This window comes from Parus major, chromosome 4A (genome assembly GCF_001522545.3).
Source record: "Parus major isolate Abel chromosome 4A, Parus_major1.1, whole genome shotgun sequence".
In the NCBI taxonomy this organism is placed as follows: domain Eukaryota; kingdom Metazoa; phylum Chordata; class Aves; order Passeriformes; family Paridae; genus Parus; species Parus major.
The window spans coordinates 12,118,325-12,132,242 of NC_031772.1; the positions used below are offsets into that span (position 1 = coordinate 12,118,325).

Here is a 13,918-nt window from a genome sequence, read left to right on the forward strand (position 1 = left end):
TATTTGCAAACAACTCTTGTATTTGAAGGCAATCTGGTGTAATCTTTCAGCTTCTCCAAAGATGCTTGAAAAGCTGGTGATGTAGCAAATTGTCCTTTCAGTACATCCACCTGTAGTTCATTCCTTACAAGAAAAACCAGGCCCACTGGAGGTTTGGTTTTTATTAACTGAAGTATCGACTCATTGCTGCTGCTTTTGAGCAGTCTTTGTAAGGTAGGCTCAATTTCAAACAGAATGTGAGGCACAGAACAGGAATGAGAGAGCTTGTGCAATATAAAGATCTTCCAAAACACAAACTTGTTGAACCATTTAAGCGGCATTCCACTTTTGAAATGTTAACATTGCATATGTGTGTACATATATTTTGAAAATAGTAATCCTCAGTCAATCAAGACACAGAAGATAAAATACATTTCATATAAATACATTCATGGATTAAAAAAAATAGTCTTATAACCTGTTGACAGACTTGAGTGTAAGTATCTTTCTTACATCTATTTCACTTTTGTGATGCTAATAGGGAGACTAAAGGCTATTTAATAGAGACCAGTTTTAAAATGTGGAAAAATTGGTAACATGGCTCCAGGACCAAGTAATTTTAAAAGTTGCTACTGATACAGGAAGTATTTTCTGTTGTCAAAAAACAACTGTGTATCTTTAAAAAAAAATTTGAAAAGCTATTTCCTTGTTTCTTTAAGTGACTCTTGTAGTTCCATGCATGACTGTTGCCTTTATATGACAGATTTTCTTTCTCTCTTTCCCCTCAGGGTTCTTGGAAGGTGAGCTGGCATTGTTCTGGACTAGCCAGAGAAAATTATACATGGTGAAGTTGGTCCTCAGGAGAAGGGATGGTTTACTTGAAGAGTGTAGAGCCATCATTTATTTTTACCATAGTCTATTTTGGAAAATACAAATACATATACATGCAGAAAAGGAAAAACTTGTCCTGGAATTGCTAGCTCATGTGTTAAAGCGAAGCAATGTACACAATCTTTTACTTTCTGTACAGTGATAATACCAAATAATGTTTTTTAATCATCATATACACGACACAAATATTATTAATTGAAATCTATAAATACTTTCAAATGAATTTGCAATATAGAGCAATTGAGGGCTACAGCTGTACAAAATGTAAGCAATATATATAAAACAATTAAGAAAGTGCAAAGTAGAACAGTATCAAGAGGCTCTACTTTTTACAGCACTTACGGTTCAAGTGTGAAGAGCTGACAGGGATGCAGGAGCTCAGCTACAATTCAAAAGAAGACACAGTACAGGATTCGGCACACAAAATGATGAACTATTATTAAATTATATCTCCCTCCTTCTTCACAGCTATGACTTCCAGTTAATAAGAGAACATTTTTATAATGAACTTCTGTGAAGAGTGATTTGTCCTTATTTACAAGTTTCCAGGAAACAAAGATTCCCTGGCGACAGACTACTTTTCTGTAAGTAAAACAAGATTAGACAGGGAAACTCTTGTTGGTTTCTGGTTGCCTTGTCATGCTTACCATAGTTAAAAGGTGAACAGAAATACCTTCCATAAAGGAATTTATATATAAATAAATATATAAAGATATTTAAAACCTGATCCTCAAAGTTATGTCCAAGTAACCTGTACCAATACTCATGTGTATGTGAAGGTCTAGAGAATCAGTGCCTTAAAAACATCAGCTACCTCTCAAAAAAACCCACCAAAACTCTTTGAGTTTCAAGTCTGTTTAGAGATCACTGCCCATCAGTTTCACGGCTGTTTGCCAGATTCAAGTTCTAAATTCAGGCACTGATTTCTCACCAGCAACCCAGAGCAGTGCAAGTCTTTGTTCTCTTTTATACTCTGTGTCCAGTGGAAAGCTCTTCTTGAATTAAAATGCAATGACAAAACCTATTTGGTGAGTTGGAAGTTGAAATAATTCAATCCTCTTGAATGAAATTTCTTATAACTTGTTTTTAGAAAGCTTTTCAGTTCACCTTTACTTCAATAAGTGTACTTTCTGTTCTTTTGTAGGCACTGTAAATATTCAAGATACTGATATGGAGAAGAATTCATTCTCAGGCAGTACATTATTAGTGATCTCTAGCAAGTTCTTGGCTACTGCTGTTGTCTTGGCTTTGTTTTTAAATGGAGAAAGGTAGACATTAGATCCTCCCTTTCCCTCATTGCTAGAGGGAAGTATCTTAGTAAAAGTGTTTTATTATGATAGAAGAATCATCGCAATTACATTATTTTTCTTCTCTGTAAAATACAGGTCAGACTTCAGCACAAGTCAAAGAGAAGTTGTAAGCAGTCTGAATATGCTAGAGAAACAATAAAATTACCTGGTCACACTGCTTCACATAATGATGTCTGTCTCAAAACTGGAGATGATCCCATGAAACTCTATGAAGACCATCAGTGTCTAATCTGCTAATAATTAAGAATTTGGAGTCTAAGATATTCTCTGTTTCACTTGACAGAGATTATAGAAACAGTCATCCATCTGGTGTACTTTTTGAATGTGTGCTATCTACAGTATACACAGACATCCAAAACTGAGGCATGAGAAGGAACCAGCTGCAACAGCTGCCTGGTCAGCAGAGCTGTTTATTTGCCTCCATACATTCTTTCAATATCATTGAGGTAATGGTTTTTCAGTTCTTTCCTTTTCAGCTTGAAAGCATCTGTTACCAACCCAGTCTCAGGGGTCCATGGTTCAGGGCTTAACCGGACCTTGATGGGTATTTCAAATCTTTCTAATTTCACTGCAAGAACAAGAACAAAGAAAAGCATGACTTTGATTACAAATCCAAATGAAATACTAATTCATGCTCCCTAAAAATGGGGTCCGTAGATTAAGTGATTAAGTGGTGTCCTACTTAATGAAATAACCTTACAGAAGGGCCACAGGAAAATTTCATCCTGTCCCATCACTGAGTGCTGGTTAGTATGCAAGTACTGTAATAACACTCTGGTTTTAGAGCTTATATTGGATGTGACAATGAAAAATCTAAAGCTTAAAACAAATGACTGAGTAGCCTGAAGCTCTGAGACTACTGCCACAAGAACATACACTGAAATCTACAGTTGTATCTTTGTTACAGGAATGGAGTAACTAGATTAACTCAGACTAGCTGGACATGCTTCATATTTAAATTATAATGAAGTACTTGTACACTTTCCCTAGTTGAATGTTTCTTTCCTATATTTTTCATTCCTAAAAGTCTGTTTAGAGTTCAAAACAAAGGGACTTCGTTCTAGTTTTATTACATTAGCCACTTATTTTCCCTTCAGCTGGAAGCAGTGGCTTGGCACATGTACAGCCTCATCGCAATCAAGGCTGCTTCTCTCTCTTGCACAGGTAATAGCCCAAGAGGGAGAAGCAAGGGAGGAGAAATGGAACTGCTTGAGGGGGAAGGGCAGAAGCAGAAAGAACAGCACAGGGAGCTGCTGCATGTGCCCAGTACCGCCTGGAGTTTGCTACCAGCTCCTGGGTAGGCTGGGAATGGGATCCAGAAACGTGGACTTGTAGTTAAAATCCAACACAGCCTCTGCGGGGCAGCAGAAGTGGAACCCAGAAGCTCCTCTGCCTTTCTAACTTCAGCTGCTATCAAGACGTGCTGCTGCCTCTCACTTAGGTGTGTACCTGCTCATGATGAAGGTGCATCATGCTCTGCTAAGAACGAGAACCACCTCTTTAAAATAGTTTTGAAAAAAGTTTCACATAAATTAGTTGTATCTCAATAGTAGATTACTATCTAGAAGGCAGAAAGAATGTATAAGCAAAGGGTTTAAGTACACAAAGCTATACGGATAGTAATCTGCCCAATTCATCATAAAAACCTCCAGGGATTCAAGTGTTTAAACCCAAGCCTTAAACATATGGATTGATTTATTTTTTCAAGGTAAGACTTAATAGTGCCTTTCATTCTTGTTTTCTTATTTTCAAAAGGCAGATTCTCCTCTGTGCTCAAGAGAAAGTGCTTAGCATGTGCTTAAGTGTAGCTTTTACTGCTTCCTTGTATGAGGTGCAAAGTGCTTTAGAGACTTTCTTCCCCACTGAGTTTATTCATTTTTTTGTCCTGTAAAGGACTGATGACACTTCTGATCATTCAGTACCACAGCAAGGAGTAGCAGGCTTTTAAGCCTCTACAGCCACAAGGATCATGGCTGTTAAAAGCTATAGGGAACAAAGCTGTATGGGGGAAAAATACTTTGAAATCTCTTGTTGAACCAGTTTCCTTACCAACAAATGCCTTGCAACTTTTCTTCCAATTAACAGCTCTTTTGGACCTTATTTAAACCATATTAGACAAGCAACTTGTCTCCCGAATTTAGCTGAAAAAACCTTCAGATATTTCATAAAAACTACAAGTAGTATAGTAATCAATTCAACCAGTATTATGTAAATACCAGGGATAATATGCAACAATTTCATATGATGTTTGTCTCAATAAATGATTAAGTTTTGGCAGATACAGAGAAATTGGAAGAAGGAGGAGCAGTCAGTGAGGATAATGACAGTTTTTGCTGGATAAGCCCCATGGCCAGCAGGATATGCTGTGGTACTTACTCTTGTTTGCCACTTCTTTAATCTCTCGCAGTATTTCTGCTTCCATTGTAGGATTGTTACAAATGTCCACCCAGCTTCCACTGATGCCTTTCTGCTCAGCCAGTGCTGTCAGCTTCTTCTGATTAGGGACCACAAAACTGATCACATAGGACTGGTCACTACACAGAGTGGCAAGAGAAGGAAAAAAGATCCAGTCAAGACTTTAATTTCACGGTGTAAATTACCTGCTGTTGGACCCACAAATACCCAGGGCTTTCTGAAGTTATTCCACCATACAGAATCCTTCTTGTGCATTAAGTCATCACATGTGATGGCTTATCAAGAAGATATTTTAAGGCAGCTTACAACATCAGATTTGATCAGAATAAGGCTTTGCTGTCATTTCACTCATGCACATCTCAGTTTAGCTCCTCAGCTAGACCTGGGGCTTAACCACTTCTCTGCAGCTCCCCCTCATGTAGGGAGAGAGGGGCAAAACCCACTGGAAAGCTTTGGATCAGATGCAAAGTATCCAGATTAACTTTTTACTGGCATTCTGACAGCTAAAACACATGCTAAATATAATGATACATAATGATATATACTTGCTTAGGGAAGGGATGGGGTGGAACAGAAGCATATCTGGATAGGAAAAATGCCAACAGAAAAATAGGTAATTTCTTCAGCTTTTAGGGAATCTAGGAACCTGTGCTTCTTCAGACATGCTGTTTGTAACTAGTACTCTGATGGAGGGGGTTATTAGAAGGAAACTTAGAAAACTATAGTTGGATCAGAGAAGTGGATCAGGGACTGTACTTCGTGTTTACTCTAAACAGAATTTCTAAATTAATACTGCTCTTACCTTTTGGCATAAGCACATATATTGTCAATCAATGGGCAGTTCTTCAGTGCTGCCTCTACTTTTCCCAGAGATACATATTCTCCTGCTTGTAGCTTTACCAAGTCTTTTTTACGATCTAGGAGTCAGGGGAAGGGAAAAAAACAACCTTGTTTAATTTAAATGTAAGCATTTCCACAGATTCATTTCCATACTTACCGTGTTATGTCTTTTGTGCTATGATCTTAATCAGATCTTAATAGACAAATTTTAAGGGAGCTAATAGCTGCAAAACTTATTAAGATTTCTGTAAAAAAGTGTTATAGCACTCCACTTTTTGTCACATAGCTTGTAGGAAAGGACTCTTATTTTAAAGCTTTGTAATTAATACAAAAGTTATTCTTAAAAGTCCCAGTGCTAAATTTAGATAATGATAATATCACAGGAAATGGCATCACTTCCAAAATTTTACTGCAGCTATAAGAACTTTTGGAAATGTGTTTTACACTAATTCTGTAAATAGGTAACCTTAAGTAGATTAGCCCAGGCAAAGCCAACAGTATTAATAACATGTTTATAATTATGGTTAGTCCATATCTTGTAATATATTAAGGTATCAAAAACTGAAGCTCACCTATGATCTGCAGACACCCATCTGGATGAAATTCCCCAATATCTCCTGTACAGAACCATCTCTGGCCATTCTCATCAACAGAAAACTCTTCTGTTGTCTTCTCTTCATTTTTAAAATATCCCATGGAAACGTTGGGTCCACCAATTATAATTTCTCCTCTAGGATTAGGCTTGTCTTTATTGGTATAGCCCCCTGAAAACAACACAGTCCCAAGCAATTATCTTTAATTTATATATCCTTCTGCTAAGAAAATACCTTGAAACCTCAGCTTGAAGTTAAAGCACGATAACTGATGACTTTGATAAAAGATAAGCAATTACTTCATAGGCCTCACATAGGTAAGCAGACAAAGATACCAGCAAGGCTAAATTACTCTGAAATCTAAACTATTACTACTCTCACCTTCTTGCCAGTCTCTCAGTTTTATTTCACAACAAATAAGAGGAGCTCCAACTCTGCCAGTGCTGTAATCAGCAACTTAGGGAGAGAACAAAAAAGAAAAACAAGATTTTTTTGTTATTTGAAATATGAATATGGTGCATCATCTCAAGTTACTTCAGTGCAGAACTACAGCTGTAGTACTGTAGATGTATTTTGACTTGTTTTAAAATAATTAAAAATCACCAAATGCCCATACGTGTCTATTTCTTAACTTACGTATTTCCATAATGTTTTAACTACCTTCTGTAATGGTTCCGGCTCCACACGTTTCTGTCAGTCCATAGCCTTGACCAACAGGACAGCAGAAACAGATGTTCATGAATCTTTGTGTTTGAGGTGAAAGTGGTGCTCCTCCAGAAAGCATCATACGGACATTCCCTCCTAGTAAGGCCTTTACTTTTTTAAACAGTAGTCTTGAAAGAAGACAACAAGTATTAAAAATTATTCACTTAGCTCACTCTTACAAGAAGACACAAACCTTCCTTACTTCCTATCTGGAATGCCTTACAAATTAACTTTTTCCCAGATTTTAGTAGACAGCAGGGCTAATCCAAACCCATTACCTCTTGTGTAACACTTTAAGGAGGCAGAGTTCCCATAGCTTAACAAACATTCCAGTTTTATCACTTAAAAAAAGCAATGCAATGAAAATGAACCAGGCAGCTGTTTGGAAGATTAGTCATTACTTTGAAATACCTGTTTCCAGTAAGAACTTGGACTACTTCAGTTACTCATTAGGTGTTATTTGCATGTCGGATGAGAACAGTCTGATAGCTCAGAGGATTATTCTTTTAGACTGTCCTAACAGATCCCAAGGCAGAAGGCACCCTTGGCCCATGAATGCTACTTACACGTTACAGAGAGGTGCATCATATCCTCTCTTGATCTGTTCCAATTTGTAGTCATAGCCTATCTTGAACAGAGTTCTCTGAATATAGTTCATCTCTTGTACTTTACTCATGACATTTTTATAAATTCTGTCCATTATTTCCTACAAAGTGTTAATAAAAGGAAAATTACCATGTGGGACAGAACAGCATGTGTGAATTCAATCTCATGTCATAAGTAATCTCCCCCCTCATTATTCTTCCTTTAAAATGGATAATAACAGTGAAAATCTTTGCATCATGTGGTTAGGCAGTGCTTAAGTGCAATGCTTTTAACATGTAATAATGAGCCAATTCATAGACCATTGCAGTTTGGAACTATTCACACCTGAACCTGTACTTAAACTGTGACAAACTGATTTAGAAAATTTTAAATTCAAGTTTAACTCAATCTCTTTGTTAAAGGTTGGTATATTCCCCTCAAGATGTGTTGTGCTTGGGAATGCTGATACTGTACTTTATTCACAGCAATTGCTAAGTGCAAGGGAATGAACTAGGAGAATTCATTTCACCATTTCCTTTTCCAAGAGAGTTCTTAAACTTTCAAAGCAACATGGTTGCAGTAATTCTAATTATCTGACAAAACCCCACCATAATTCTGTCACAGACCAGAGATTAATTTCCATTAAAATAATAAGCTTATGGTCACCCAAAGACACAGAACTTAAAACACTTCTCAGACTGGTGAATATTTAATAGAAGTTTGATGATTGTGCTTCAAAACAAACTTAAAGGAGCCAATGTTTTGAAGTATTTATGTGCTTTCTCTCCATGAAATAAATTTAAATGGATATTTTCCAAAAGGTTGGAGTTCTCAGATGTATTAGTTGTCACTATGTTAATTATTAAGAAGACAACCAAGCCTCTATATGTGCTTATGATTTTATAAAATAAAAGAATGCAAGTGACTAAACAGATTTTAAAACTCCTGGCTATTCTAAAATGTTGCAGAACAGGCAGATCCAACCAAATTAGACTAAATCTTCCTACTCTCTCCCCACCACCACATGGCACCATCTAGTGCTACCAGTTTTATGAGCCACAGATGTGATAGGATCCTAAAAGCAGGATGATGCTGTGATGGCAGCACATGTGAGGAGAGCCTTGGTACCAGGACGACAAACATTTGTGGAGTTTTTGGATAGCACCACAGCCGTGTGGAGTGCAGGAGCCTGATCACTCCCAGAGCAGTGTAAGCTGCATAAGCAATAGGAGTTAGTCTTGTGATCACTCTTTCCTCTGAGAGAATGCTAGGCCTGGCCTGCTAACCTTGAGATCAGCAAGAGAGACTCAACCTCAGTGTTACCTTGACTTGCTAAGTCTGTGACTGAGACAAATGTCCATATCCTTAAAGTGTTCTTACCAGAACCACCCTGTTTGTCCCTGCGCAAAAAGGAGTTCCAGACTGTGACTGTGTCCTACTGTTGCGTCAGTAGGCCAGTAAAACACCATTTGTAACTACTGAAACATTTACAGGTTTGGATCAAAAAGGATCTGGCTTTACTACAGGCAGACTCTTGTGCTCATCTGCAGCATCAGTACTCAGTTCAATCCACCAAAAGGTGGAATGTCTGTGTTTGCTCTTTTCCTATGACAGTTACTTACATGTGAAGAGAAAAACATATTAGTAAATACATTTTTCTAGCATAAAAAAGACAGACACTTTTTTGCTGGACATATCTGCTTCTGCATACTTACGGGCACAGCTGCCATCAGTGTAGGCTTAAGTACAGTACAGTCTCCTTTGCTTCCCTTCTTAATTTTACTTGACTGTAATAAGGAAAACAACGTCAATTTATGAAGCTGAAAACCAAACAGTGCTTCAAAATTAAAGGACTAGCAAAAGGAGAAGATACATTAACATGTAATTTATTCAAATATCTGCCCCTGTTTCTGTGTCATTTTCCCCCCATTGTTATGGAAAGGGTAATGATTAATATCTATTTCAACCAAAATACTCAATCTTTTACAAATTCACTTTGTTTATCTTTCTCTTACTTCCTCCCTCTACTTGTTTTTTAAAGTACTTGCTTTTGTTGGAGTCTGGGATACAGAGTGTGTGCCCTTGTTTCTGATACTTAGTTCTAAGATCCAGAAAAACACTGAATTTCATATAATATGACATTCATGGGCACGTTTTCATGGTGATACATGAAAACAACTGTTAAAGTTAGATAGAAAAAGCTAAAAGTGTGCGTAGATTAGAAAGTTTTCTTAAGTCACTGGGTGAGAAAGTTAGTTTAGAGAACAGAAGACAAGATGGAGGATTTAGGGTGTTGTCTCTTGTCCCTTCTTCTTTCTTCTTCATGTTCTTCTCCTAGAGGTTTTTGGGTAATAGTAAATGATTGGACAGAAAATGCCGCAGTGTAGCACAGAGGTGATGGGTCATTGGGTCATTAAGAAAAATAATATACATGTCTATTGTTAATTGAGTAAAAATAGGTATAAAGATAAAATAACTGCGTAGTTTGGAGCCATTTTGTGCATCAGACACGAAGTGAGCCACAAGGCCTTGTTGTACCATCAGAAGAAAGAAATGTACCAGATTATAAAGAATTAACCTTGTGCAGCTAGTCTGGAGAGACCTGCCAAGTTTTGTGATGACCTTCTAATAAACACAAGAAACAAGATTCTAACGAGCTCGTGAATTTTCATCAAAACTAGAGAACTGAGATAAGCAGGGCTCCCCACGAGGGAGGATCCCAAAAAGAATTCAGTCCAAAGGAGGCTGAGAAAACCAGGAAGAGAAAGAAAAATAAAGAAGAAATGCAGCAGAATCAGAGAAACGGAAAAAGGATTTTTTAGAGAAAAGTTACAGCTTTCTCCTCCCTCTGGGAGCTTGTTTTGCTTGATGCAAATCTCTCTACAAGCAAAACATACAGAGGTAACTATTCTGGCTGAATTTATTCTTATTTATCTGAATTGTTAAAGGGAAAAAGGCAAAGGTCTAAATAGATCTGCACCAAAATTTAAGATCACTTTAAACAATTCAGCTGATCTATTAAGAGCTGTTCTTACCCTGTTATCCAGTGGATAATGCTACAGGCATTCATTAGGATTGCTTTAGATTTGCTAAGTATCATAAAAGCAAAGGTTTCAATAAAATTTGTATGGTACAACCCATCACTGTTCTTCACCAGGAAGGTTAATTTGCATGATTTTCTGAAAAAATTTACATTTCTAAAGTGCGCCATCTACATCAGCATTTCTTTACTCAAGGAGGAAGCTAAGCAAGGAGAGAACAGGCTGCAAAAGCTAAAGTTTGTTCCCCACCTTGCTCTGCTAGCCCTCACCTGATCTGAGAGAGTGAGAGGAGAGGAGTAACCAATCCTGCAGCCGTAAGTGATGCAGGAAACTTCTGCTGTCAGTTCTAACACGTGGGCCAGAGGCAAATAACCAATGTAAGTGTCCTTGGGTCTGGGAAAGAAAAAAAATAATTAACCATGAGTCACAAGTGGCCTGAAAATACCATTTAAACATTGTATTGTGTGCTTAGTTATTACTTTTTGATTGACCTGGATCACAGGTGAGCCTATTCTCCTGCACAGAAGACAGGTGTTATTTCAGCCACAGTATATAAACAAATTAGGGAAATCTGCCCTTACTGAAATCAATATAAATGATAGGATTTGCCTTGTTTTCTAGGAAACTCTGATTCCTTAGTCCTTTACTGCTATTTCCTCTCCTTGTGGGAGGTTTCATTCCAGTTATGAAATTAAGGATGAAATAACTATACTTTAAAAAAATGTCCAATGATTTACAAAGCCCTGTCAGTCATCTTCTTCTAGGCTACATTACTGGAAAGAGAGCTGATTACTGAAGTAACTGAGGCTGGTTTCAGAACGTAATTGCTCAGACATTTCTCAGCAAGAACCTTAGAGCTTAACAGCATCTTTCAGCACCTAGCCAGAACTGGGTTTATATCATCTCACAACAGCAGTCTGGCAGCAGGGCTTATTTCAGCTAATGAACCCTTTGTGAATCCAGAGACAAATACACACACTTCCGTAAAAAACTTCCTCAAAACATTAATCTGAGTGAATTTTCACTTGGTTTTACTGTTGTCAATACATAATTTATTATTTTTCTGCTCCGTCAGTGAACTGTACTTGAGCAGATTCTGCAGCAAGAGTGATGTTTCCAGGTGGGTGAAGTGCTAGGCTCTGACATGCTTCCCAAATTGATTCCAGGTTCCTGAAAATGTCTAAAAACATTTCCCAAGTTGCACTAGAGAAGGACTCTCTTATATAGTGGTATCCTCTGATACTCAAAAGTGCAAAAATCCAACACAGACTTAGAGCTAAGGGTAATAATAATAGGAAAAGCAACAGAATGTGAGAGAACAGCTATAATAGCTATTTTTCAAACAAGGGAAGTTCACACACTCAAGACATATTTCTTATAAATTAAAGAGCAGTGGCCTTACAATAACCTGAAGAAACTTGATAACAAAATGCCAGCTGCAGACTCTATAAATGTGACACTTTTGGAGGTTGTTTTAGCACTCTGTACACCAAAGACAACAGTGTTTCTTACCCCAGTCCAGGTATTCTCTCACACTGTCCTGTCATTCCAGCTATTAAGTTTTTATGCATCATCATCACTCCTTTAGGTCTCCCAGTAGAGCCACTGGTGTACATTACTAAAGCCAAGTCTGTAGGAACAGGTCTGCTGGGCAGAATGTTTGCTGTGAAAGGAGGAACTGTTATTTATTCTTATCTACTTTCTAGATATTATTTCTGTAATTAATCAATGTGAAAATGTTTGTAATCAGCGTGAAACAGGCGCTTCACTGAAGGCCTGTGTGGCAGTGTGCCTCAGGGAGACAAAGAGTTAACATTGCCCCACCCCAAACCCCTTGTGAAGGGCGGCCCAGGTGCTCTGATTGGGTTTGAGTCCCTGGGGGGTTCTCCCTTGGTGTGCTTCTACTGGTCCCTGACCCTGAACTCCACCCTCAAAGGTGGGGACCCTTAAGAGTTCTGTCCCTCAAAAACCCCTGCTGTGCCTCTGTTTGGAGCTGTTCTGGACCTGAGTTTGTTCCCATGCTGAATAAATGGTTTCATGAACGGGAGCCTGTCTCGGTTGGTGTTTCATGCTGGTCCCCAGAATCCTGCTGCTTCCCTGGATGAGATCCTGGAGTTGCGGACTGCAACAGCCAGAACAGTAAGTTTTTGCACAGTCAGTGCTGGAGAGAGTAGGTATCTAGTTTTAAGGGGAAGAAAGGGAAGGCCAATTTTGAAAGGAACAATGAGTATCTGAGCATCTACACAATCTGGGTGACACTTTTGTCATTTTGGTTTATAGCTGACTAAGTTTCATAGGAGTCTTTTGAAGATCAAATAAAACTATCAAAGTCAGCAAAGGGGAGAAATACAGTACTGATGATAAACAGCAAGTTGAGTAAAAAAAAAAACAAAACTAAAAAACCAACGCCCAAAAAGCTTCAAGTCAGCTTTTCTATCCATCAGTCTTTCAAAGCCAAGATTGTAGAGGTAAGACCCCTTTTAACTTCCTCCACATTTTTTTTTTTTAATTATTATTTTTAAATAAACCTTCCTCAGGTAAGCTGCCAGTTTAGTAGAAAAGCAGTAAACTTAGAACACTTGACTTCTGATTTTTGTTTTAGTCCTCTTAATTCTTAGGATGACAATCATCAGCTTTCATGGCTTTCACAGTGTCTGCAAGGAAGCAGCTTTTTTAGAAACTAAGCCCAAGAAAAAAACTCCATTAGGGTCATTGCTGGTCAGCACCTCAGGCTGATCAGAGATAAACAGCTGTGATGAATGTGTTTCCCAAAGCTCCTTTGCCAGTTTATTTCCTCCTTTATTCCGGGGAGAAATGTGGTTAATTACAGACTGCTGATGTAACGAGAACAGATCATTAGGGTTGGGTTTTCCTTCCTTAAAGCAGATGCTTACAGTCACTGCTGGCTGCCCAATGGAGCAAGGAATAAATATAACTGGTATTCCTCTAGCTTTAAGCACTTTTCAGCTACAGCTTGGTTAAGATAATGGTCATTTCCAAGCAAAAGAAACAAAAAAGCTTTAAATGCTTTCTCCTCTTAGAAAAAATAGTGACAATAAGATAAATAAAAGGTAAGAGTAGCAGTAAATGAAACATTAAACCAGTTTCTATTTAATTTCCTGAAACAAAGATGAAGTATTATTCTGGTTATGGTTTAGAAGTTAAAAACAAAGTTTTATCCTGATATACATGAACAAAAGATATAAAACAAAGTTTTTGTTTATTTAAACGGAGCTGGAGGATGAACTAGCAATCTGCCACTGCCTTTGTTGGTGACAAAGGCCACCCTTTGCTGGGTAGGGTTAGGGTTTCTGCTACACATCCCTCTTAAATCAGGTCTGATTTCACTGCTAACACTGCTTGATTAGTCAGTCCTCTGGGAAGTGATTCACTTACAGTTTTCTGGTTTGGCTCCCAGCTCTTTTACTGCCTGCATACTATGAATCTCCATGTTTTCAGGGTATTCTGATTTATTGACTGTCTTCTTGTCCACATAAATGATATGTTTCAGACAGGAGATTTGTGGCAGTGCTGTCTACAGAAGAGAAATGAAATTTTT

The 13,918-nt window shown here is 37.9% G+C and overlaps 1 protein-coding gene across 4 annotated transcripts in view; it reads right to left on the reverse strand.

Moving 5' to 3' along the window:
- Positions 1 to 13,918, reverse strand: part of ACSL4 (acyl-CoA synthetase long chain family member 4) — a 43,085-nt gene continuing 29,167 nt past the window's right edge. For 3 of the 4 annotated variants that reach the window (XM_015626486.1, XM_015626490.1, XM_015626488.1), the window contains 11 exons: positions 13,756 to 13,894; positions 11,872 to 12,022; positions 10,629 to 10,752; positions 9,034 to 9,105; positions 7,300 to 7,439; positions 6,689 to 6,861; positions 6,410 to 6,484; positions 6,008 to 6,199; positions 5,398 to 5,512; positions 4,557 to 4,714; positions 147 to 2,748 (listed from right to left, as the gene is read on the reverse strand). In XM_015626486.1, the coding sequence (XP_015481972.1) occupies positions 2,591 to 2,748; positions 4,557 to 4,714; positions 5,398 to 5,512; positions 6,008 to 6,199; positions 6,410 to 6,484; positions 6,689 to 6,861; positions 7,300 to 7,439; positions 9,034 to 9,105; positions 10,629 to 10,752; positions 11,872 to 12,022; positions 13,756 to 13,894 (1,497 nt within the window). In that variant the 3' untranslated portion in view covers positions 147 to 2,590. Of the gene's footprint in view, positions 2,749 to 4,556; positions 4,715 to 5,397; positions 5,513 to 6,007; positions 6,200 to 6,409; positions 6,485 to 6,688; positions 6,862 to 7,299; positions 7,440 to 9,033; positions 9,106 to 10,628; positions 10,753 to 11,871; positions 12,023 to 13,755; positions 13,895 to 13,918 lie in introns of all 4 variants that reach the window. The other variant, XM_015626487.3, reaches the window with a different exon arrangement.